Below are 22,576 nucleotides of genomic sequence, written 5' to 3' on the forward strand. Positions count from 1 at the left end.
CGCTCGCAGCCGCCCGCATGGAGATGCCTGCGGCTGGTGCTGCACCCGTCCGAGCCGGATCAGCGCCAGAAGCCAGCTGCTTCCATGCTAGCGACGCCGGCGGCTCATGCGGGCTGCGTCTGCCAAGGGCCCGCCTGCGGCTGCCGCGGCTGCTGCCTGCTGTGTCTGCGGCTACAGGACGCCGTGCTCTGCCCGTTGACAGGCCATTACTTCCCAGGCTCGAGCTGCGTCGCCGCATGTGGCCGCTGGATGTACCGCCGGCGCCCGGCGCGCGTCAGGGTCGCGGGGAATAATCGCGCGTCGATCGCGATCCAACAGACGATGTCGCAGCCGGCGCCGGCGCCGCGCTGCATCAGGTAGCACCGGAGATGGCCGCAGCGGTGCCGTCCCCGCGTGACCGCTGCGCCCGGCGAGTTCATGAGACAGCATCGTGCAGCGGGCGGTCGCGTTGCAGCGTGGAGCGGAGATGCTGCGCGCGACGGCGCAGCCACCGCCTGCCGCATGCCGAGCACCGCTGTCCAGCGGATCAGCCCCAAGAAATCGCGTTGACCCGCTCCGGCGTCCGCACCCGGCTGACGCTGCGGCATCTTGATGCTTTGCAGCGCGTCAGCGTGCGACGATGCATCTGCCTGCGCTGCCTCCTCAGCTGCCCGGCACCTGCTGCTGCCTGTCCGAATTGCGTTTTCGGGGCTGAACAAGCCTGCAGCCACCTCTGCTCTCATGCCCCCGGCTACTGGCGCATGACAGCATCGTGCGGCAGCCGCCGCCGCACAGGCAGCAGGACGCAGGCCGCCGGTCCCGCACCTGCATCTGCACAGCGCCCGCCTTCTGGCGCGCCACCGGGCCTTGGCGCGCCGCGCTCGTCGCGTGACCCGGACCCCCTGAAATGCTGCACGGCACCTCGCTCTCACAGCGTCATCATCGCCAGCCAGGCCCCGCCTTGCGGCCAGATTGCAGCGCAATTCTCTGAGCATAGGACCACAGCAGGACCCTTTGGCAGTGCAGAGCACGACTGTCAGGGTACCCGGCTCTACGAGCTGCGGCTCGGTCCCGCGTCGGCTGCTGCACGCGCGCGCGCCGCTTCGCACGCCGGCGCCACAGTGCCTTCGCGATTCCTGCTGCCTGCACAGACGTCCTGCCTTGTCGAAGCAGCTATGATCAGCAGAAGGGCCACCCCTTCCTGCGTCTGGCTCGGACCTGCCGCCGTGCGGGCCCACTAGCAAGTTGCAGCCCTGGCGAGCTGCTCGCGGGCACCGATCTCTGCGGGACAAGTTCTGAGACTCACCGGGCATCTGTGATCGCTCATGGGTGATGGCTTACGCATTATGAAGACCAAGAGGAGCTAGGAGATCTTGTCGCCACGTCTCGTACCACACAAAGCTGACTAATCTGCCCTTGAAAGTGGCGACAGCCGCCCGTCCCCCTCCGACATCCCTCATCTGCTCGCCCGCCACCTGCCTCTCCTCACCGGTTCCTCTCCCTTCGTACTTTCTCCAACCTCGGTAGCGCTTCACCTGCAAAATGCCGGTCACTCTCTCGCAACTCTCGGTGCTGGGCACGCTCAGCTTGCAGAACGGCGCCCTTGCCTTCGTGCTGCATCGGAGCCGGCGTCCCGATGCTTCGGGCGGCGTGTACAGCACCAGCACCGCAGTCCTGCTCGCGGAGGTCGGCAAGGTCATCATCGCCCTTGTGGCGCTCAAGTTCTTCTCCTCCTCTACGAACACCGTCAAGGGCTACCAGGCGCTGCCGCAAGCGCCGCCGAGTCCGCGAGCCGAGAAGTACTTCGAGCACCAGTCCGACTCAGTCGCCGAGGTCGAAGCGCCCACAAAGAGTGCAAGCCGGACGCTCGCTCGCATGGCAGTGCCAGCGCTGCTCTACGTGTGCCAGAACCACCTGCAGCTCATCGCCGTCTCCTACCTCGGTGAGGCGATCCGACCGCTCGACGTCGCTGTGCTATCCGCTGACTCTTCTGCAGACCCCGCCACCTTCCAGATCCTTGCTCAGCTCAAGATCGCCGCAACTGCCCTCTTTGCGATGCTGCTGCAGGGCCGCAACTTCTCCTGCGCACAGCTCAGCGCCCTCGGGTGCCTCATGCTTGGTGTCTTCGCCGTGCAAGCCAGTGTCGGTCGCGGTGCCTCCACCGCCTCCGCGGCGGAATGGGCTGCAGTTCTGCGCGGCGTCTCCGCTATCTTCGTGGCGACGCTGCTCTCGGGCTTCGCCGGCGTGTACCTGGAGGTCACGCTGAAGGACGCATCAAGCGACTTCTGGACGTGCAACCTGCAACTGGCGGCTCTCAGCCTCATTCCGGCTCTCGTGCCGGTCATCACGGACGCAGCATCGCAAGACACGTGGGCGCCTCTCGATCACTTTGGCGCATGGGCTTGGGCCGCAGTCACCATGTCGGTCGGCGGAGGTGAGTGCAAGCGCGACTGCCCTGCGTAGCTTCCATCGGCTGACACACACCCTCCGACAGGCCTCCTCGTGTCCTTTGCCATCAAGAAGGCCGACAGCGTCCTCAAGGGCTTCGCTACTAGCATCTCGGTCGTGCTCAGCGTCATCCTCAGCGTCGCCTTCCTGGGCTCGCAGATCGATCTTCTGTTCTTCCTGGGCACTGCCTGCGTCTTGTGCAGCACCATCGCCTACAGCCGGGCGAGCTGATTGAGCGTTCTCCGGATCTCGTCATTCTGTCACCATTGCCCTTGTCGCTCCCTTCGTGTATCTGCTCCCAGCTGAAAACATGCAATGAAGCCGGTCGAGCGCAGTCAGGCAAGTCGTGATGCATGAGCTGGCAGCCTTCTCACTGAGCCGTGCTCAAGTGCAGTAGAGCGAGACTCACACAGTGCATCTTTTGCTGCTGTGCTTCTGCCACGCTTCTTGACTCCGGCAGTGCCACCAAGTGGAGTAGCGCGAGAGGATGCATCCTGCAAGGGCGGCCAAGGCTTGCGCATGATGCATCACTCCCGAGGCTGCGCTTCCGACACGGGACAGCCATCGAGCGCAAGCTGAGTCCTCTCATGCGAATGACCCTTCTTTCAGCACGAAGGCTCGACCCATTCCGACGGCTGCCGCGGGCGCTCTGAGCGCCCATGCGAGTCCCGCCGGAAACACACAGGCTCGGCGCAAGCCACTGCTCGACCAGTGTACAGAGCAGAAATTGCCGATGGAGAGCCAGAAGCGCACAGCAACGACCTTTTCCGGCTGTGACGATCGCCACGAGTTGGGAGACAAGTCTTGTGCGAGCGTGTACTTTCCAGGGTACCGAACATCAAGACTGCGCTTCAGCGATATGAGCAACAGAGTTCCAAAGACTAATAGGTCGTGAAAGTGACATGCGTACAGAGAGAGGCCAAGGCAGGGCAACGGTGAGGTAACAGGGGCAGGGTGTAGAGAAGTAACGGAGCAACGCGTCAAGCTGCTCAAGCAGAGTCTGTGCGCTCAAACGAGAGTGGCAGCGGCCACATAGAGAGGTAGAAGCGCTTGATGTACGCCATCGTCTCCGACCGGGTGCCGCTGTCGGAGTCTGCGATCTCACTGGAGGGGATAGCGTCAGCGAGCGGTCTCAGGCTGCTGGACAGTGCAATGCTCACTCATTGATGCAGCTGTGATGCCGAGTGCGGGATGCGTCAGCGGCAGCGCAATTGACCGGCCAGATAAGTACTCACATCAGGGTGACGGCCGAGGTGCTGAGCTCTTCGACCAGCGCGCCGGCGCTTGTCTGGTCTTGCACTCGTCCGAAGATGCGCGACATCCCGCCTAGACTTCGTGTAAGCGGCGCGTTCTCGCAAAAGCTACGACCGGTGCGACTCACTGATGCTGTACTGGTAGCGCAGAAGCAGCCGCATTGCAAAGGTGCGCTGCGAAAGGCCGTGCCAGCCGGTACGGCCCATGACGCTCGCGACACTAAAGTACGTCGCGCGCCAGTCCGACGTGACTGGCAGGCGAGGTGTGCTTGCCTTCGTGCTGGACTCGCCTTCCGACCGAGAAGGGAATACTTCTCCCTCCTCCGGCAAGAAGGCTTCCAGGCCCCGCGCGCTCGAGGCCGCCAGGAGGCGGATGATTGCTGGAGGGCATGTGTCAGCGAGCTGAGACGAGGCACATTGCTACGCGTTCCGGCTCACCGCAGTCGCCGCAGGCTGGCTTCTCAAATGCGAAGAGCTTGAAGACATCCTCTGTGCTCGATCCGGGCCGCACGGCGGCGATGCACTCCTGGCTGAGCTTGCAGGCAACGCGCCCAGCACCCTTGTTTCGCAGGAAACGCGGCCAGCTCGAAGAGTGCACGCCCTCGTAGCTCCCGCCCACGTAACCGTTTGCACTAGTGTGGCGGATGACAGCGGCTTGCGGAGGCGCGAGACCTGCGTGCAGGAAGTTCTCGCCGGAGAAGGGCGCTTGACGCAGGGGGAACTCGATGGGAACCTCGCCGTCGGCATCCCAGTGCTCCGGGCGGATGCCGAGGTCCTCAGTCATCGACGAGACCTCCTCCTCGTCGAGCACACCGTCCAAGTTGCTGTCAGAGCGAAGAGTGAAGAAGGACCACAGCATGGCCTCGCGGTGTCGCTCCATGATGGTGTGATAGAGCAGGAACCAGACATTTGTGTCGTGGCCGGTGGCTCGGAAGCGGCGCACCGACGGCTCGAGCTCCTCGGCAAACATGCCGACCGTCTCAAGGAGCAGCGGCTTCGAGACGACTTTCTGCGTGTGCACCACATACGTGCGATTGCGCGTGCCGAAGCGGTCCGAGAGCATGGCGCTGGCAAAGTGCAAGCCAGCATTGTAGCCCAGATTGAGTGGCGCCTCACGCCAAGGACCGACAGTCTCGGAGCGACGAAGAACCAGGTTTGGACCGTGCAGCGGCGAGAAGAAGTCGGACGCCGAAACGTCTGTGCCGAGATATGTGTCGTCGTTCGAGTAGTAGAAGTGCTCGGAGATGGAGGGCTGGAAGGCCATCATCATCTCAATGGCGATGCTGTTGAAGGTCGGCAGGTGCGTGTTCTTCCAGGCCACCAGCGCGTCGGCGCCGGAGGAGCGCGTGACGACCTGTGCCGAGGCAGCCAGCGGCGTGAAGGACTGCCAGTTGTGGTGCACGGCCAGCTTGGTGCCGGGCGCCAGAGAGACTGCCTGGGCTGCGTCGTCGGTGACCACTCCGGGTGTCGAGATGTTGAGCCACTGAGGCAGCTGGCCGCTGCGCTGTTGGCCGTCCTCGGCAGTGAAGCGGGTGCTGCCTGGAGTCCACTGGTCGTCGGCAAAGTCGGGCGTCAGGATGTGCATCACGCCGAGGTGCTCGCGCAGATGCGCCTGTGCCGAACGCAGGGAGAAGAGGAGCTCGTTGTTGTCTTCGAAGCGGCTGGCGGTATTGCCGTATCCCTCGACAAGCACTTCTCCCACCGGCCGCGTCCATGCCTTATGCTCGCTCTCCTCCACCTCGGCAGGGGCCACACCTCCGACGGCGGTGGGCACGAGCGGCCGCTCAGCAATGATCTCCAGCTCGTCGTCTGTGCCGACGATCACCTCCGTAGTCTCGTCGTTTGCCTCCGGCAGGCCATCGTCGAGCAGCTGTGGCGCGTCGCGGGTGACCTTTGCTGCCGCCGTCTGCGGTGTGGCTGCATCCGGTAGCGCACGCTTGAGCGGCGTCGAGCCGTCGGTCCAGTAGAGCGCCCTTGCAGCTTTGTGGCGGGCCTCGCTGAAGGACTCGGGCCATGAGCAACTACACAGCGCGCCGTGCGTCTCGCACTCACGTTCCATTGGCCCAAGTCCAGACGCCGTCGATTTTGCGGTGCTGAGAAAAGTCGATGCCGGCGCACAGCTCGCCGCGGGCGATCCACATCTCGAGGCAGGACTTGCCATTCTCGGTGTCGCGGGCCTGGAAGGGCGCGTAGGCGGCGATCGGTGCGATGTACGAGCCTTCGCGCGAGGCACGCAGTGCGGCTGTGGCAGGGGCCTCCGAAGCTGCGAAGGCGTCGGTCCAGTGCTGTGCATCCAGGTGGGCGTCGCGCAGATTGCTGTCGTACTGCGCCTGGCGCTGCGCTGCGCTGCGGAATGCATCTGTGCGTTGCGAGGTTGTGTAGAGCATCCACGTCGCCAGCAGGCCGACGACGGCGATCAAGAGGCGCAGCAGCTTGGCGAGACGCGTGGTCACGCGGACGCGGGGCGCTGCCACGACGGGCCGGCTGCGATACTGGGCCATGTTGGGAGTGAGTGATTGAGGTGAGATGGCGGACGTCGAGACACAGCGCGCCGCTGGTACTTGAGGCTAGCCAGTACCGCTGCTGTCGCCACTCGGGTGCCTAGTACCTGCCCGGAGGAAAGCTGGTGGCTTTGGTGCGCCTCGGCGGAGGGGCATGCACCCGCGCTTGCTCTGCTTGTTCGGCCAAGGTCGGCGAGCCCGGCGCGGCCCCGAGCCGGGACATTGTGATGGCGCCGTCATGTCGGGCGGCTCGGAGGCCTGCGATGCGGACGAGCGTCAGCGCCAGCAGCAACCTCGGGAGCGAGCGGCGGCAACTTGATGCTGCGGCTGGGGCCCGGCGGATGCAGCGCTTCCGCATGAGGCGGGCACTTGCACCGCACGGCGCGCGCCGCGTTGCAGCGCTCTGCGCAAGACAGGGTCCGGCGCCGGCCCAAGGCCCGTCTGCCCGCTCCCGCACCTACGTCGATAGACAAGCTGCTGCACGGCGGCGAGCTTCTGCAGGAGGAGAAGCAAAGTCTCAGAATGCAGGACGCTTACTCCTGCAGGCGCGCGCAGAACGCCGGGACGACACACATCACGCGACCAGGGCCGGCCTCGAGATGGAGCGGCTCGCGCCAGCATCCGAGCGGCTCTCTCTCGACTCGGAGGGTGGCGTGCTGCGTCTGCGCTACATTCACGGCCAGCAGCCAGCCACCAGCCGCCACCGCGAGAGGATGCAGCCACAGGTGTAGCTGCGAATGGTAGGCAGGATGGCAGAGCAGCAGGCGTCTGCGCAGACTGCAGATGGCGTCGAGCCGTGAGCGGTACTCGGTGCGAGTGGCATTCCCGCCTCCGCGACGGATCCGCCTCAGCCGCTGCGCAGCAGTCCGTAGCAGCAGCACCCACATGGGCAGCCGTTGCGCAGCTGCCGAGCGGGCCGCGTGCAGAGGCGAGTCTGGACGCCCAGCGGGCTCCGCGAGCAGATGGCAGCGGGGGCGTGAGAAGGCTGATGACGGCGGCGCGCCGTGGGAAGACGCGGAGCTCGGCATCGGCGTCGGGAGCGGGCGTCGCGCCACCGCATGAAGCGTTGAAGCGACCTCGAGGTGTTCGCCGTCATCCTTTGCCGCCGCAAGGCGCAGCAACCAGCGCTCACGCATCTTCGCCTTTTGCATGTCAGCAGGATCTCAGGATCTCAGCTGACAGCAAGATGGGGTGCAGCATGCAGACCTTCTGGCGCCGCGATGCGCTCGCATCTCCGCTCGGGCCCGGATGTCGAGCAGCGAGTTGACCCGCCGCTGCCATCCGCTCTGGCCGCAAGGCGCGGCGCGACGCTCGCAAATTCAGCGCCAAGCGCCGCGCGGCCGCTCGTCCGCAGTCCTCCGCACGGCAAGGGGCGACGCTGGGTCGAGACCATCGCTGTCCAGCTCAACGATGCCGCTGCATGCTGCGCTGACGCCACTCGCAAGCCGCACGCCAAGTGGTGCTGTCATCGGCAGCCGCAGCTGGCCGATGTGCCGCATCACGTGCCAGAGCTCGAGCATAGCCTCAGCGAGCGTCGACCTCGCATCTATCGGAGGTCAGAGCCCGCTGATCCGGCGGCGTTGGGCAGGGAAGTATGGCTCAAAATGTCGCTTGATCATGCTCTTATTGGAAAGGAACGAGATGGCCTTGAATGTGAGCCGAGCGGCGCCGGACGATGACGGATGGTCTTCTGGGTGGACGAGCAAATGCATCGCCCAGGTCCCGTGGGCGCTGTTCAAAGCTTCACTCGCCTGGCCTGCATTACTGTCAGCGCTGAGGTACTCTCTCCAGCATGACTCAGACCATTCTTCGTACGTCCACCAAGAGGCAGAAGAGTGCCTCTGAGGAAGCGAGAGACAAAGAGCAGCGCGAGAGGAGGCGGAGGTGGCAAGCCGCGGTGCTGCCAGGGTGCGGCGTGTGCTGACTAAGCATCGCGGGGCCTGCCCAGTTCCGCGGCTCTGCTGCGCTCCGCGGCGCCCCGCGGCACGGCACAGCCTCCTCTTCCGAGGCTCCCATCATCAACCATATCAAGCACCGCCGGCAGACGCAGCCGCGAGTGCACGCAGCGGCGGGTACAAGAACAGCTGGGCTCGACACTGCAGCTCAGGACAACCCACCTCTCGTTCTTCAACTTGGCCTCGACGTAGGACCCTCTGAGCACCAGCCATGACGCCCACCGACTCCGCCGCTGTTCGCCCGCTCGGTACGTAGGGCTCGGACGTCTGCGCCGCACACGCCAGCTGACGCTGTCCACGTCTGCGCAGGCTTTCACGAGCGCTTCTGTCTCGCTCGCGACAACGCCGGACTGCCTCCTGTCATCATCACGGCGGCGAAGGTCTCGAGGAGCTCCTTCGGCGCGCCGCTGGATGTCCACCTGCGCCGTCGCATCGCTGAGCTCCTCGCCGGCGTGCCCCTGCTCAGCGCTTCAGTTGCAGATGCACGTGCACGCGTGCCGCGCTGGCAGCTCGGACGATGCACAGTCGATGAGGTGCTCGAGGAGCGAGACGGCGGGGCATCGCACTCGGGCACAACGCTCGAGACGCTGCTCAGTGCCGAGCACGATCGCTGGGATGCCCAGCGCCTCGCCGGCCCGTACTGGCGCGTGACTCTCGTCACTGCACCTGGCTCGGACGATGCATACGTGGTGCTGGCCGTCAACCACGTCATCTGCGACGGACGAGGCATGGCCAACCTCTTCGAAGTTCTGCTCGCGCCTACACTGCCCGACCTCGGTGCCGTCGCGCCGCTCGCAGCGCCGTCAGACGAGGTCGAGAGCACCCGTCCAGGGCTGCTGTACCTGCTGCCTGTCGTCTGGAGCGATCTGGTGCTTCCGAAGCTGCTGCGCATCCTGCCCGGCTTCCTGGCGCGCAAGCTCGACAGCGGCCGCACGTGGCCGTACGACGGCACCCTCCCGGCGCCGCCTCACACGCTGCCGAAGCGCCTGCGCTACAGCCACATCGATGCAGAGAGCACCTCGGCGCTGCGTACGGTTGCTCGCTCGACCGGGCTGCGCACAGTGCAGCCGATGGTGCATCTCGCCTCGACGCTGGCATGCTACGTTGTGGCAGGCCGGCAGGCGCTGCCTCTGGAGAGCACGACACCCATGTCGGTGCGCCGTCCAGAGCGCGACGGGCTCGTGTGCGGCAACTTCGTCGGTGATGTGAGTCGCCTCTGCCACCCTCGCGACGCAACGAGCTGACCAGCGACCGTGCGCAGTGGTACTGGAGCGGCAAGCTCGACGCGAGCACCAAGATCTGGGATGTGGGTCGCGACTACGCCGACGGACGTGAGTACCGGCCCGTCGACGCCTGAGTCGCCTGCGCTGATGGCACCGGCCGCAGTTTCTTCGCCGCGCGCCCGGAAGCTCGGGCTGCAGACCATCGGCATGCTCGCCTACATCCCGGACAAGCCTGCGTACGAGCCGACCGAGGCGGCGCCGACTGGCTGGGAGGCCTACCTGCTCGACAAGGCGCACAGCGCCACGCCTGCACGTGGCACCGTGTCCATCTCGAACCTCGGACTGCTGCGGCTGCCCGCGGCGGTTCGCAGCGTGGCGTGGGCGCAGAGCAGCTCGCGCCTCGGAATCGACGCGTGCGGCCTGGCGCCACTCGGCGCAGAGGATGCGAGCAAGCCGGGCGTAGCGCAGAGGGCGGAGGGAATCGCGCTCTGCACCTCGTGGCGGGAGGGCCTCGTCGACGGCGACGCGTTCGTCGATGCGCTGGAGGCCGCCATCGACCTGATGGTGTCGGGTGAGCTGGCCTCGCAGCAGCTCGACTTTGCACACGCGGCGCAGCTCATCCGTGCGCACTCTGAGAAGCTCCGCTGCGCCGCATGAGCAGCCCGTGCTTCGCCTGCCACCCCTTTACATGTGCGTCTCCCGTCATTCTCGTCGTCACCTATAATCAGGGCCGTCGCCTGTCCGCTCACTGTGTGACATTAGAGGCTAGGCATTGGACTTTGCGAGGTAGTGCGTGGTGTCGCAATCGCGGATGCGCGCCGCTGCCTGCTCGGCGGTGAGGTCGCGCTGCGGCTCTCCGAGCATCTCGAATCTGCACAAGAGCATCAGCCTCAGGTCACCGCGCTCAAGCTCTCCACTCACCCGACGAGGAACTTGCGCACGGTGGCAGAGCGCAGGAGCGGCGGGTAGAAGTGAATGTGGAAGTGCGCAAAGTCGCCGAGCTCGGCGTCGGCACCCTTGTGCCCTCGCGGTGCGGGGCGCTGGTGGATGCCCATCGAGTATGGGAACGAGCAGCCGAAGATGTTGTCGAGCCGGCACGCCGTCTCGCCGAGCAGCTCCGCAAGTGCCAACTGCTCCTCGTCCGTCATGTCCTCGAGCGATGAGATGTGACGCTTGTAGGGTAGCAGCATCGTCTCGAACGGCCAGAGCGCCCAGTACGGCACGACGGTGACAAAGTGCGCGTTCTGCGCGACAACGCGCGGCGTGCCGGGCGTGTTGAGCTCGAGGTGGGCGTAGGTGAGCAGCAGCGAGGCGCGGCCCTGCTCGTCGAGCGGTGCGCCGCGCAGCACGTCGGGTGCGGCATTGCGGGCGTCGAGGGCGTAGGCCTGCATGTTGAGCAGCTCGGTGCGCGGCTCCTCGGGCACGTAGTCGAGCGACCAGATCTGGCCGTGCGGGTGCGGGTTGGAGCAGCCCATGGCCGAGCCCTTGTTCTCGAAGATCTGCACGTACGAGACGAATGGGTTCTCCTGCGGGATGGAGAGGTAGAGACGGCGCCAGGCATGCACGATGGGCAGAATGGAGCTGCGCGCCGAGTAGGGCGCCGTGGTGAGCTGCGCGATGGTGAGGTTGTGCTTGGGATGGAAGCAGAGCACGTAGCAGCGGCCGCGTGCCGGCGTCGAGCGCAGCAGCGGGTGGCTCGATGCTTCGTCGCCCTCGACGGCCTCGGGCTTCAGCGCCGCATAGTCGTTCTCGAACACCTGGCGCCGGGGAAGTGAGCAGTGGCCGCGAGCACGGCGACGCCCATGTGTGCTCACAAAGGTGCCGTCGTACTGGTCGTTGCGCCCGCCCGTGGCACGCTCGTTGCCCGGGCAGAGGTAGCACTTGTCGTCGAACGCGGGCAGCTGCGGGCCGTCGCCCTTCTCCTGCGCGCCCTGCCACGGGCGCTGCGTCCGGTGTGCTGTGGACAGGAGCGGGTTAGTGCGGTGCAGGCAGCGGCGTGCCGGCGCGACGCACGCGAGCAGAGCACGTGGCTGTTGGTGAGCGGGTTCCAACGGCGGTGCGGGTGCGCGCTGGGGTCGAAGGGTGCGGCCATGGCGACGACGAGGCGGTGGTGGTGGTGGTGGGAGATACACGACAACGTGCGCCCGAACTCGGCCATGAGGGGCGGCGGGTGGAGGTTCCGCTAGCCTCGGCATTCTCGCCGGCGCCGCGCACCCGAGTCCCGCAGAGTGCACTACAAGAATGGGCATTACACGGCGCCCCAGATGCTGTTCAGCTGCTTGTATTGCGCACGACGCGTCGTGTTGCTCTCGCGCCTCCGTCGCGCGCCGACGGCAACACCGCAAGCGCGGCGCACGGCCGAGCGCGCCGCTCCTTCCCGCCCCACCCATCCCTGCCCCCGCTCCACGTCCGCCAGCATGCCGTACGCGCCGCGCGCCACGACCGTCGGCGGCAGCATCGGAAGCGCCGCCACCGGCGCGCCGCAAGCGCCCGCCGAGACGCTGCCCATCGGCGAGCAGCTCATGCACGTCGACCAAGCCATCACCCTCACGCTGCAGGAGATCGACGCCAACTTTGCACGCGCACACCAGTGTGTCACCGGCCGCATCCTGCCCGCCGTCAAGCACTACGGCGTCGCCAGCGCGCGCACATGGCAGGGCGCTCGCGTGAGTAGCGAGAGGCAGGAGCGGTCACGCTGGCACGAGGCGTGCGCACCCGCAGATGCACACGCCCTGCCTGCGCCTCGCGGCGGCCCGCATGTATGCTGACACTGTTCCACAGTTCTGGAAGCACTTCTTCGAGGTCAGCGCCAATGTCTCTCTCACGACGCCCTCGGGCGATGCAGACGCCGAGACCGCTGCTGCGGGCGAGGCGTCCGCGCTCGGCACGTCAACCTACGACGTCGACACGTCGCGCGACTACGCCGACGAGTCTGCCGCAGGCGCTACGCCGCGCGCTGCTCCACGCTCTGCGGGCGCAAAGGCAGGCGATGCCGGCGGCGCTGGCGATGAAACGTCGCAGCTGGAGGACATCGGCGATGACTCCGATGATCTCGATCACTCGGGCTTCTTCCAGTCGCTGCGCCACGCCAAGGCCTCCTCGCCCGCAGCACGCGGCAGTAACGCACGGCAAGGCGGTGCAGATGACACCGGCGCCTCGTGGGCGCCCGTCGAGAGCCCCTTCGAGCGGCTTAAGAAAGATGTCGAGTCGCAGCTCGGCTCGCGAGGCGACGTGACGGAGAGCAGCGTCATTCTCGAGTCGCACCGAGCCCAGCGCGAACGTGCCATGCGCGGCGAGACAGAGCAGGTGCGGCGCGGCATCGAGGCGCTGCACACCGGCATTGAAGGCAGCAGCTCGCTGGCAGAGCCGCCAGAGATGTCGGCGCGTCCCTCTGCCGCCGCGGCGCCTGAGGCTGCCCGGCGGACGCCGAAGAAGAGCACGCCGCTGCTGCGCAGGGTGCTTGCCAACGAACAGCGGCGTGCCAGCCCCGGCGGCCCCATTCCGCGCGTCACTGCGACGCCTCGCGGCGCGGCCAAGCGCGGCAACCCCTTCGGCCCGGCAAGCGCGCGTGCGCAGGCTTCGTCGCCTGCGATGGAGCCGCCCATGTCTGTGCGCCGGTGGGACGGCATCGCCGATCTGCGCAAGACGCCCCTGGCATCAGCGCGCAAGATTCGCAGCAAGGCTGCGGGCACCGCCAAGGGCGACAAGGCGCAGAAGGGCGCCAAGCCGGACGACTGGGACGACAGCGATTCTGATGATGAGGCGAGCCTTGCCTGGCCCGCGGGCATGAGTCCGCCTGTCACTATGCGCTTCAGCGTGCCGCAGAGCCGCTACCACAAGGTGAGATGGCGCGACAGCTGCGCGTCTGTACTCGCTGACGCATAGCATGATCAAGACACCGGCAAAGGAGGCGGCACGTCTGGTAGTTGACGACCTCCTTCGGACCGTCGGAGCTGGCTCGCCCGCGCAATTCGACCTTGGTGTTGCGCCGAGCGTGACGCGGACCGCGACGGCTAAGGGCGGCCGGCCGTCGCTGGTCGGGACGCCGCTGCGCAAGGGCCCTGTCGCCAAGGCACGCGGCTCGCACGCCAACAAGCGGCGCGACTCGTTGCCCACGCCGCCGACGCTCACGCGCAGCCACCAGCCGCCGCCGGGTGCTGCTGCATCGTCGACCACGCCCTCTGCGCCGCCGCGTGCCGGCTCGAATGTGCCGGGAAGCGCGTCCACAGCTGGCGGAAGTGCAGGCAAGGGCAAGCCGAGCAGCGCGGCGCGGCTGATGGACGAAGACGAGGGACTGGAGGACGATGATGTGCCCCAGGACCTCGGCACTGGTCTGAGCCGTGTGGCACTGCAGAAGACGCCGGCCGAGATGGATGCGCTGCTGGCTGTGCAAGACGTGAGTGCCTCTGCAGTGCCAAGACTGAGACGATTGCTCAAGCCTGCTCCGAAACAGGACGACTCTGAGAGCGACGACTCATCCTCGGACGACGACGATGACGACGAGGCAGGCGTCGGCAGCGCGCTTGGCAGCTCTGCGCGCGGCGAGGCGTCGGGCGCCTACTCCATCTCGCAGGGATGGACGGCCAGCTCGATCTCCTCTGCGGCCTCCGCCTCCGCGTCTGGCGCATCCTCGCGCGCTCGCACCATTGACCAGGACACACTCTTCGGCATCCGACCGCCGGCACCGCGCGCCCCTGCGGCGCCGGCACCTGCTGCTGCCAGCGGCGCTGCTGCCGGCGCGGGCAAGGATGGCTTCCGGCCCTGGGGCCACGTCGACGAGATGGGCACCGTTCACGGCGGCCGTCCGCTGCTCGACGAGCGCGACAACACCTACAGCGCCCCGTCGCCGACGCCTGCGACTCGCGAGTAGCGATCGGCCAGTCCTGTCCTGCCTCGCCAGCGGGCCCGACCTCGGCGCATTCTCCCTGCCGCGCGGGCCCTTTCTCCTTCGCAGCTGCCCCTTAGAGAGCGCCGAGCATTGCCCGTACCCTCTCTGCGCTCTGCTCTCTGCCATGTACGATCAGCTCCTTCTCCTGCTCGCAGTGCTATGTATGTGCCTCGTGTGCGTGGCAGCGGCGCTGCTGTGCGCCAAAGATGTGCGCTAACGGCGAGCAGGAGGCTACAGCAGCTACGCCGCGATCGCGAGCAAGACGCGTCGGAGGTGGCGCGGCGGACGTGAGGGACGAGAAGGACGCTTGCGTGGAGGAGCAGCGCCCCAGAGGGATGCTAGTCGAGTGCGCTTGAGGGCCTGGAAGCTGCCTGCCGCGCATCGCCATGCTGCTCCGGGCCCACGCTGCGGCTCCAGCACAGCTGCCGCAGCTGGGCAGCTGCGAGCTGCAGCATGAGACAGATGACGCAGCCGAGGCAGCATGTTCCTGGCGCCGATGCAGCACGGAGGCGCAAGCCTCACTCTATGTACGCACGCCTCGCCCTGCCATGGGGGCACACACGAGGATGCAGCGGCAGCAGGCGCGAAGTGTTGGTGTGTTGCTCTCGCGCGAGGCGCGAATGCGGGGAGCGAGCGGTGCGGCCGCGACGCGCGTCCATCCCGCGCGCCTCGTCACCCCGTCCGCCAGGTGCTGGCGCTACCGCTGCGGATGCCTCTTGCACAGGACTGCCGCCGCAGCCGAGCTGCTCTCGCGCGTACACTCTCACTGGCTCGCGACTCTGACTGCAGCTGCGGTACCGGCGCTGTGGACGGCGGCCACACCGGCCTCGTGCGCGCGCCGCTGAACATCCAAGCCTGCCGCCGAAGCGCGGTCACGCGCTGCGCCCTGATGCCGCATCCCCGCCCCCTCGAAGCGGCAGGTGGCACGCCCGACGCACTGCCCGCCCGCTCGCCCTGCGCCCAGCTTTGCCGCTGCACCAGCCAGTGCTGCGGTGCATGCAGCGCAGGATGGATCAGCCGCTGCCCGGCGTGGCGTGGGCGCCGATGTGATGGATGACGGCCGCGACGGCACTCCGCCGCGCTGGACAGCGAGTCGAGCCTGACGCTCACGACTCGGGCTGTCGAGCCGGCCTGCTTGTCGCGCCCGTGCCTTTGCTTCCCACCGCCATCCCTCTTCCTCCCTTTGCTTCGTGTGGTCCCTGTCCCTCTTCTTTCTACTTCCGGCCCGGTGCCGCTTTTCATCTCTTCTCTTCACGACACAGACCTCGACGGTCTGGCCTCTTTTTCCCCTTCTCTTACTCTCTCTATCACACGCCCGCGCGCACGACGGCGCGCAGGCCTCTTCCGCAAGAGCCCGCCATGCCACATGCGCCTCCACAGCTGTCCGGCGCCGTGCGGCGCGGCGGCGTGAAGCATGCCGAGGCACAGCGCCGCTGGGGCGCGCTGCGGCACGACGGCCGCCGCACCGAGATGCTGGGCGGCGAGGCGAGCGCGGCGGCGGGTGCCGGACGGGCGTCTGCCGCAGACAAGGGCAAGGGCCGTGCGTATGACGACGAGGTGCGGCCGTACTACGAGCTCCTCGCGCGCCAGGCCGAGGCGCAGGCGCCGCCGCAGCAGCCGCAGGGCGAGGTGTGGTCGGCGTCGTCCCAGGCCGGCGCGTCGGGCTCGAGCACGCCGGCTGCTGCGGCGGCAGCAGCGTCCGTGTCTTCGTCGCCCGTCGCCTGGCCCGCCGTGTCGTCGTCGTCGGCGGCGGCAGCCTGGTCTGCCTCGTCCGCGCCCGCGGCGGCGGCAAGCTCTGCAGCCACGACCTTCTCGCTCGGCAGCAGCTCGGCAGTGCAGCTCGTGCACGCGGCCTCATCGACCGCTCCGTCGTGGACCTCTGCTGCTCCCTCATCGAGCTACTCGTCGGCAGCCGCTCTGTCTGCCTCTGCGACTGCGGCGACGACAGCCGCGGTCGCGAGTCTCTCGCCAGCCTCGTTCCCGCCGCTGCTCAGCGCGGCCGAGCCGGCGCAAAGCTCCGGCACGCCGCCCCACGCGACGCTGAAGAACAACCTGCCGCTCCAGCTGCTTCTGGTCATCGGCGCCGTTGTGGTCTTTGCCTCGCTTCTCGCGGGGCTGGCATGGCTCTGCCGCTCGTCACTGCCGTGCTTTGCCGCCTCGCGCAGGCGCAAGGCCCGGCGCAAGCTCGCATGGAGCCCTGGCGCCTCCGGAGACGACGACGGCAGCGAGGCCACCTTTGTCGGCGACGACACCAAGAGCGTTGATGCGAAGAAGTGGGCGGCGGCGGCGGCCCCACTCACGCCTGTGCCGCAGCTGCTGCACTCGACGCCTCCGGCGCTGCCCGCTCTGGCGCTCCACCGCGAGCCGGTGCCGAGCGGCAGAGGCTGGGAGCTGTTCGACGAGCCCGTGTCGATCGGGACCGACTCGCGACGGAACACCACGCCGCCCATCGCTCTGGCCTCGGCGAGCACACAGGGTGGCAACTACGCCGTCGGTGCTGCTCTTGGCGCCTCCGGTGGGCGCATTCCAGACGTGACCGAGATGGACGGCCTGGCGCACAACGGCTGGGTGCCGCCAGTGCGGCAGCCGAGCTTCATCGAGCGTCTGCTGCAGACCCGCCCCGGAGGCGTGAGCCTCCCCAACGGCGTCACACCAGGCGCCACGCGTGCCAGTGCCTCCGATCCCGAGGCAGGACGAATCGCCGACCCCTACACTGCCGCACCTGCGTCCGCAAGGCGTAACACAGCGCACGGAGCCCGGGCCACGCTCTTCACCTCTGTCATGTCCGGCCTGCGCGGCGGCGCGGCCGGGGGTGCAGCGCGAGCGGGGCGCCGCGGCTCTATGCTCGACTCAGACTTCGAAGGCACCATCGGAGGCCGCGATGCCGAGCTGCCGATGGCACGTCGCCTTGGCAAGAAGGACGAGCGCTTCGTGTGCGATGCAAGCACCACTGAGGGTGGAGACAAGACCTCGAATCCAGGCACGCTGGATGGGCCTGCTCTATCTGAGCTCGGCACTCCTATGCCTCGCCATCTCGGCACCCCCAGGACCCCTGGCCTCGCCGGTGTCGGCTCGGCATGGGCTCGCGGACTCGTCATGCCGCCATTGCCAACACGCTTGCCGCCCGTGGCGCAGCAAGCCACAGCCGGAAAGCCGTCGCTCGCCGAGCTCAAGCGCCAACAGGCGGAGATGGAGCTGCAGCTCGTCCTTGCCTCGCCCGAGAACGCACGGCACAAGCTGGAGGCGAGCATCGGGCGCTGGATGGAGGCGAGCGTGAGCAGCGGCGGTGCGGCGGCACCGTCTTCGCTCCCGAGCTCGCCCGGCAGCACCGTGCTCCTCGATGCCGATGCCGTCGTCGCTGCCCGGGCGCTGCCACGCAAGCTGCGCCGCGCCGACACGCTCATCAGCTTGACCCAGTCGAGCGTCTCGAGCTACTCTGCAGCGTCGTCAGAGCGCTACGCACACCCTGCAAACGGTCTCTCGCGCATGCCTAGCATCGTGCCGCGCTTTGCCGCGACCACGACGCTTGAAAGCTGGCTCATCGAGGAGGAGCGCAAGGAGGACGAAGCACTCGAGGACGCATCCCTTGTGAGCATCTTTGGCAAGTACGAGGCAGGCCCGCAAACCCCACGAGGCGTGTACCGCGAGACGCTCTCGATGCGCACCGGCGACAGCACTCTGCCGCCCTCTTACCGCAGTCAAGGCACTGTTACGCCAATGAACGAGGTAGCCGATGACTGGCGCGCCTTGCCCACCTCGTCGACTGAGGCATCGCTCGCCTCCCGCGGCATGCTACTGTACGATGCATCGTCGTCGACGACCGGCCGCACTCGCTCGTCGCGGACTCGTGCCTCGTCGCCGGGCACGTCGCCGTGCGAGACTTCGATTCCGTCTGCCCAGTCGCACAAGGCGACGCGCAGCGAACGCGCTGCAGCTGCCAATGTGGCCTGGGGCGTCGGCGAGGAGCAGGCCGAGGAGGACAAACGCCAGGTCGACCGCCGGCAGAAGCTGCAGCGGCGCGAGCAACGACAGGCGGCACGCATTCTGGCGCTGCAGCAGGCGCGTGCGTTTGGGCAGCAGGAGGAGCGGGACACGCTGCCGGCTGTGCAGCGCCACGCGCACCGGCACACTGTGCTTGACATGGCCGCAGGCGAGCGCTCTGAAGACCTGCCCGGCGTCGACTCTGGCGCCAAGGCGCTCGACCGCTCGCGCAGCATGGCCAGCAGCGTGTACTCGACGCTCAGCGGCGACTCGGCGTATTGTGCGCCGCTGCTGGCGCGCGAGCAGTCGCAGGAGCAACGCCCATTGCCAGCGCTCCCCACCGGCGCGCCAGTGGGCCGTCACTCGTCCGCAACAGACGCCAAAGCGAAGCATGTGCCCAAGGCCTTCCTGCTGCGTGCCGACGCAGCGCTGCCCTCGCTGCCTTACGAGTACGCAGCGCCTTCGACTGCCGCCCTTCGCATCGCGAAGCACCGCCGTCCGTCGGCGCCTGCGCTCAGCCCGCCTGACTCGCCCTGGACGTCCGACTCCGAGGTCGGCATCGGCCGCTGGCAGGGCACGGCTCGGCGCCCGCCTGGTACCTTCATCGTCGCCCCGCGCGCCGTCTCGCACGCGCAGCGCAGGTAGCGCCGCCTGCAGGCCACCCCCGTCCGGCCGACAGCGTTCCGTGACCCCTGCGCCGGCATCATCTATATCTCTCTAGCTCAATCACACATCTCTTTCTCACAACCGTGCAGCGTGTCTCCCTGCGTAGCACGATGTCATTGCTGGGCGTCGCCCGTGGCGCCCCCTGCCGCGCTTCTCAGCAGCGCCCACGCCGGCCCTTGGGTGTCCACGTGGACGCCGACGGTGGCCAGGTCGTGCACATCGCGCTCCAGCGCCGCAACGTCTGCGTGCATCTGCGCGTGCATGCGCTGCGCATCGGCGTCTGCGGCGCTCTCACCGCTGGCGGCGGTGGCGGCACTGCTGCTGCGCCCGAACAGCGAGCCAAGCCCCAGCGTCTGATTGCCGCGCTTGAGACGCCGCAGACTCTCGTAGTTGAGGTTCATGGCGTGCAAGGCAGCGGTGTAGCTGTTCGAACGGGGCACGCTGCGTCAGCACTGAGTTCCGAGCGTGCCGGCTGTCCGATGCGACTCACCGGCCCACGACATCGTCGATAACCTCTGCGGCCCATGCGCTCTTGGTCTGCTCGTCCAGATGGCTCGCCGGGGTGAGGGCATTCGTGTCGCCTTTCCGCTCGCCCTTGCCCAGGAAGACGCGCAGTGGACGCAAGATCTGGGGCACGAAGGCGCTCGCCTCCACAGCCCGGGCTGCGGGGCCGCTGGCGGTGCTGCCGCCACGGTACTGCATGCTGATGCTGCGCACCAGGCGGAGCGGCTCGGCACAGCGCACCTTGAGCACGCCAAGCACGCGCGCGGCGAGCGGAGGCACGAGCGTGGAATCGAAGGACGTCGCTTGATGTAGCGTCTCTGGGGTGAGGCGGGCGGTCTCCGTCAGTCTGGCCTGCTTTGAGCACGCAACGCAAGACTCACCTCGGAGGGCTTCGACTATTGCCTGCGTCTGTGGCTCCTCACCGCGCGCCACGCTCCTGGCATCCTCAAGCGCGGGTACGATGCGCGCCTCAAACTCGGCGCGCAGCTCACGCTGCAACCAAAGCGCGTCGGCCGACAGAACAGTGAGGGCACGGACGGCCACCTCGTCGGCTGCCGCTGCCGCCTCTGAGTCGGCAGTGGAAACGGGTGTGCCAGTGCGCGAAGGCACGCGCGGGCTGCCCTGCAGAGAGTGTCGCGCGTCAACGGCCTCGCCACCGTACGAACACACGAGGCGTACTCACAGCGCGGCTCTCTCCTGCTACAGCCTGTGCTTGTTGTTGTTGCTGCTGCTGCAGAAAGCCCTTGGCACCGCGTCTGTCGTGTCGGGCTGCCGGATCTTGTGGCACTTCCGCGTCAAGCCAGCTTTTGTACCGGCTCACGACCTGCAGGCTCAGCTTCCACTGTCGATGGACCAGCTCTGGAAGCGCAACACCCTTGCGCCAAGGGGCCGAGAACGCGTCACGCGTGGCGTCGGCCGCCACGACCAGCGGGAGTGTGCCGCTGATAGAGCCGCCTGCTGCAACGCCGGCGGAGAGGGAAAGCAGCGGCTCGAGGCGTGCCACGATCTCGCGGTAGCGCAGCTGGAAGTACACCGGCAGCTGGAAGCGCTTCAGCAGCGCAGACCACGCCGGATGTTGTTGCAGCGCGAGAGCAGCGCGCGGCGAAGGAGCGAGGGCGAGAAAGGCGGATAGAAAGGAGGTCGTGAGGGAGAAGTTCTGTAGCACAGCCGGCGTGAGCGTTGCCACAGCCGCGGCGGCACGAACCATTGACTCACCCGGTGGAACGCCTCGGGCCGTCCCACGACGAAGAGCTGACCGCCGAGCTCCTCCATCAGGCCTCGGCCGACCTCCGCCCAAAGCACATTGACGAAGAGATCCGTGCGCCGAACATCTGCATCCGCGTCGCCAGTCTCGCGCTCCTTGCTTTCGCCGGCACGCTCGACAATGACACACGCGCGCTGAGCATCGCGCGCAGCGAAGGCGAGGATGCGGCAGTACAATGCGCGCAGAGGATTGGGCGATGCGGAGGAGTCGCTGCTGTCTGGCGCCGGCAGTAGAGCGCTCACCGCTGGGTCCAGCGGCGCAGAGTGCGAGAGTGCTTGGGCGTGGATTGTCTGACACGTGTCGTCAATCGAAGCTCGCAATAGACGATGGGCAAACTTTGGTACTTACTTCTCTAGCCCACGGGCGCACGAGCACATCGGCCAGCGTTGTCTGCACGTCCTCCGCCTCGTCTGCGCCCTCGTCTTCCTGCTCCAGCTGCACAGACGTCGCGACAGCAAGGGCTAGCCATTGCTCTTCCTCCTCGCGTCTGGCCTGCCAGTAAGCAGCTTTGCCGCTTTCGTCGCCCGGCGCTGGCACGTGCGTCCAGCGCTCATGCCCGGCGCCTGTCTCGTCGCCCGCTTGCCGACGCATCAAGCCACCCCCTTCGCGTGCAAGCAGCGCGCGGACCAGACGGCGGACGTCGTTCCTGAGCGCGAGGCGCGCACGGCGTGTACGTGCGGCATGCGAAGCAACGAAGACGTTGAGCCTTTGGGCCAGTGCTCGGGACTGTAGGAAGCGCAGCGTGCCCGCCTCGGCGGATGCCCGCGCGATGCGCAGCGGCAAGTCGCCTGATGCCGCTTCTGCAAGCGGTGCCTCTTCGCTGCCGAGCGAGAGGGACGCTCGCGAGGCGCGGCGCTTTGCGTGCGAGGCGGTCCGCACCGGTGATGCGGGCCGCAGTCGGCCGGTCCCGGCGACCTTTATTTCCTCGTCCGAATCTGAGCCCGAGAGCGAGGCAGCCTCATCGCTAGTGTCCGCTCGCTCGTCGCTGAGGAGAGCATCCCACGACACGGGCGCGGCGAAACTGTCAAGCTGCACGGCCGAGGACGACGCGGTGGCAGTGCTGGCCTCGTGCGCCGAGCTCGAGGGCAGATGGAGCAGGTCCTCGAGACGCGCCAGCGAGTCGTGCAGCGAGAGCAGGAGCGAGAGCTGGGCCTGTGTGAGACGAGCCGGCGTCAGCAGGCTGTTCGTCAGCTGAAACGGATTGCTGACAGCACGCCCGAGATTTGCTGCCGCCGACCGTGCCCGGGCACAGTGTCCCCCAGCTCGGCGTGCGACACCCCCAGGGCAACGCATGCCCGCGTCCGCTGCTACGCACCTGCTGCTCGGCGACCTGCTCGCGCTCGCGCATCACCGCCTGCACCTCGTGCCGCACGTCCTCGAGGTCGTCCTTGGCGCGCGCGACGAGCTCGCGCACCTCGCCGACGCGCAGGCCGCCCTCCTGCTCCTCGTCGCGCCAGCCGAGGCGGGCGATGCGCGCCTTCTCGGCGCTGAGGGCGCCGGCGAGGGCGACAAAGGCGCGGAAGTCGCGGTCGACGACGCTGGCGAGCTCGGCGCGCAGCGCACCGGCGTACGCGGCCAGCGACGCACTGATCTCGGAGAGCGACATGCCAGGCGTGCGCGAGAGCAGGAAGGCCGACGGCGAGAAGACGGCGGCCTGCAGGTGCGGATCGGCGTGCGAGAGCGGCGGCGGCGCCGGCAGCGCGCGCGGCGTGCCGGCGTCGGACAGCGCCGAGGAGGAGGCATCGTCCGCGGACGGCATGGTGCGTGTGCAGCGATGCACTGGCACGGCGGGATGATGTGGCAGGAAGGCAAGCGGAGGAGCGCGGCAGCGAGCAACGAGTCTGGAGCGCGGCCGCACGTGCCACGGCACGCCGCGCACCAAGGCGCGGCGGCGGCCGCGCGCGCCCAGGCCGC

General features: G+C 67.6%; 9 protein-coding genes across 9 annotated transcripts; 4 read left to right on the forward strand and 5 right to left on the reverse strand.

Annotated features, from left to right (window-relative positions):
* Positions 1-1,521: 1,521 nt before the first annotated feature.
* FA09DRAFT_299374 (hypothetical protein) lies at positions 1,522-2,658 on the forward strand (the record flags this gene model as incomplete). The annotated part of the gene is made up of 4 exons (XM_025740279.1): positions 1,522-1,778; positions 1,839-1,921; positions 1,976-2,413; positions 2,474-2,658. 4 exons carry the CDS (start codon positions 1,522-1,524, stop codon positions 2,656-2,658), a joined length of 963 nt encoding a protein of 320 aa, XP_025597265.1.
* A 685-nt stretch (positions 2,659-3,343) lies between these two features.
* FA09DRAFT_361692 (hypothetical protein) lies at positions 3,344-6,404 on the reverse strand (the record flags this gene model as incomplete). The annotated part of the gene is made up of 7 exons (XM_025745387.1): positions 3,344-3,531; positions 3,588-3,599; positions 3,663-3,753; positions 3,809-4,060; positions 4,119-5,677; positions 5,733-6,172; positions 6,342-6,404. The coding sequence occupies 7 exons, from the start codon at positions 6,402-6,404 to the stop codon at positions 3,417-3,419; spliced, it is 2,532 nt and encodes an 843-aa protein (XP_025597266.1). The 3' UTR covers positions 3,344-3,416.
* Positions 6,405-6,616: 212 nt separating this feature from the next.
* FA09DRAFT_75247 (hypothetical protein) lies at positions 6,617-7,283 on the reverse strand. Its single transcript, XM_025745816.1, has one exon. The coding sequence runs from the start codon at positions 7,207-7,209 to the stop codon at positions 6,715-6,717; it is 495 nt and encodes a 164-aa protein (XP_025597267.1). The 5' UTR covers positions 7,210-7,283; the 3' UTR covers positions 6,617-6,714.
* Positions 7,284-8,335: 1,052 nt separating this feature from the next.
* FA09DRAFT_75309 (hypothetical protein) lies at positions 8,336-9,308 on the reverse strand. Its single transcript, XM_025745817.1, has 2 exons — positions 9,260-9,308; positions 8,336-9,110 (listed from the first exon to the last, which is right to left on the reverse strand). Exon 2 carries the CDS (start codon positions 9,026-9,028, stop codon positions 8,450-8,452), a length of 579 nt encoding a protein of 192 aa, XP_025597268.1. The 5' UTR covers positions 9,029-9,110; positions 9,260-9,308; the 3' UTR covers positions 8,336-8,449.
* Positions 9,309-9,522: 214 nt separating this feature from the next.
* On the forward strand, positions 9,523-10,408 carry FA09DRAFT_331033 (hypothetical protein). Its single transcript, XM_025742842.1, has one exon. It carries the CDS (start codon positions 9,567-9,569, stop codon positions 10,014-10,016), a length of 450 nt encoding a protein of 149 aa, XP_025597269.1. The 5' UTR covers positions 9,523-9,566; the 3' UTR covers positions 10,017-10,408.
* On the reverse strand, positions 10,100-11,476 carry FA09DRAFT_331034 (galactose-1-phosphate uridylyltransferase). Its single transcript, XM_025742843.1, has 4 exons — positions 11,373-11,476; positions 11,174-11,316; positions 10,281-11,116; positions 10,100-10,230 (listed from the first exon to the last, which is right to left on the reverse strand). Exons 1-4 carry the CDS (start codon positions 11,449-11,451, stop codon positions 10,125-10,127), a joined length of 1,164 nt encoding a protein of 387 aa, XP_025597270.1. The 5' UTR covers positions 11,452-11,476; the 3' UTR covers positions 10,100-10,124.
* A 266-nt stretch (positions 11,477-11,742) lies between these two features.
* Positions 11,743-14,420, forward strand: FA09DRAFT_331035 (hypothetical protein). Its single transcript, XM_025742844.1, has 3 exons — positions 11,743-13,199; positions 13,255-13,755; positions 13,813-14,420. Exons 1-3 carry the CDS (start codon positions 12,081-12,083, stop codon positions 14,227-14,229), a joined length of 2,037 nt encoding a protein of 678 aa, XP_025597271.1. The 5' UTR covers positions 11,743-12,080; the 3' UTR covers positions 14,230-14,420.
* A 1,016-nt stretch (positions 14,421-15,436) lies between these two features.
* On the forward strand, positions 15,437-18,973 carry FA09DRAFT_331036 (hypothetical protein). Its single transcript, XM_025742845.1, has one exon. The coding sequence runs from the start codon at positions 15,607-15,609 to the stop codon at positions 18,871-18,873; it is 3,267 nt and encodes a 1,088-aa protein (XP_025597272.1). The 5' UTR covers positions 15,437-15,606; the 3' UTR covers positions 18,874-18,973.
* Positions 18,974-19,848: 875 nt separating this feature from the next.
* Positions 19,849-22,462, reverse strand: FA09DRAFT_75424 (COG2-domain-containing protein). Its single transcript, XM_025745818.1, has 4 exons — positions 21,978-22,462; positions 21,011-21,814; positions 20,614-20,952; positions 19,849-20,554 (listed from the first exon to the last, which is right to left on the reverse strand). The coding sequence occupies exons 1-4, from the start codon at positions 22,419-22,421 to the stop codon at positions 20,039-20,041; spliced, it is 2,103 nt and encodes a 700-aa protein (XP_025597273.1). The 5' UTR covers positions 22,422-22,462; the 3' UTR covers positions 19,849-20,038.
* Positions 22,463-22,576: the final 114 nt, after the last annotated feature.

The sequence above is a fragment of the Tilletiopsis washingtonensis genome, assembly GCF_003144115.1.
Source record: "Tilletiopsis washingtonensis strain MCA 4186 unplaced genomic scaffold FA09scaffold_15, whole genome shotgun sequence".
NCBI lineage: Eukaryota > Fungi > Basidiomycota > Exobasidiomycetes > Entylomatales > Tilletiopsis > Tilletiopsis washingtonensis.

Excerpts from the sequence above, each read along its gene's own strand:
- FA09DRAFT_75247 (XM_025745816.1), bottom strand. The coding sequence starts at position 7,209 with ATGCCGAGCTCCGCGTCTTCCCACGGCGCGCCGCCGTCATCAGCCTTC.
- FA09DRAFT_75309 (XM_025745817.1), bottom strand. The coding sequence starts at position 9,028 with ATGCGCAGCAGCTTCGGAAGCACCAGATCGCTCCAGACGACAGGCAGC.
- FA09DRAFT_331033 (XM_025742842.1), top strand. The coding sequence starts at position 9,567 with ATGCTCGCCTACATCCCGGACAAGCCTGCGTACGAGCCGACCGAGGCG.
- FA09DRAFT_331034 (XM_025742843.1), bottom strand. The coding sequence starts at position 11,451 with ATGGCCGCACCCTTCGACCCCAGCGCGCACCCGCACCGCCGTTGGAAC. Across the intron at positions 11,317-11,372 it reads CAGCCACGTGCTCTGCTCGC|CACACCGGACGCAGCGCCCG; the intron begins GTGCGTCGCGCC and ends TCCTGTCCACAG. Across the intron at positions 11,117-11,173 it reads ACCAGTACGACGGCACCTTT|GTGTTCGAGAACGACTATGC; the intron begins GTGAGCACACAT and ends CCCCGGCGCCAG.
- FA09DRAFT_331035 (XM_025742844.1), top strand. The coding sequence starts at position 12,081 with ATGCACACGCCCTGCCTGCGCCTCGCGGCGGCCCGCATGTATGCTGAC. Across the intron at positions 13,200-13,254 it reads CGCAGAGCCGCTACCACAAG|ACACCGGCAAAGGAGGCGGC; the intron begins GTGAGATGGCGC and ends AGCATGATCAAG. Across the intron at positions 13,756-13,812 it reads CGCTGCTGGCTGTGCAAGAC|GACGACTCTGAGAGCGACGA; the intron begins GTGAGTGCCTCT and ends GCTCCGAAACAG.
- FA09DRAFT_331036 (XM_025742845.1), top strand. The coding sequence starts at position 15,607 with ATGCCACATGCGCCTCCACAGCTGTCCGGCGCCGTGCGGCGCGGCGGC.
- FA09DRAFT_75424 (XM_025745818.1), bottom strand. The coding sequence starts at position 22,421 with ATGCCGTCCGCGGACGATGCCTCCTCCTCGGCGCTGTCCGACGCCGGC. Across the intron at positions 21,815-21,977 it reads AGCAGGTCGCCGAGCAGCAG|GCCCAGCTCTCGCTCCTGCT; the intron begins GTGCGTAGCAGC and ends CGTCTCACACAG. Across the intron at positions 20,953-21,010 it reads TGCGCCCGTGGGCTAGAGAA|ACAATCCACGCCCAAGCACT; the intron begins GTAAGTACCAAA and ends GACACGTGTCAG.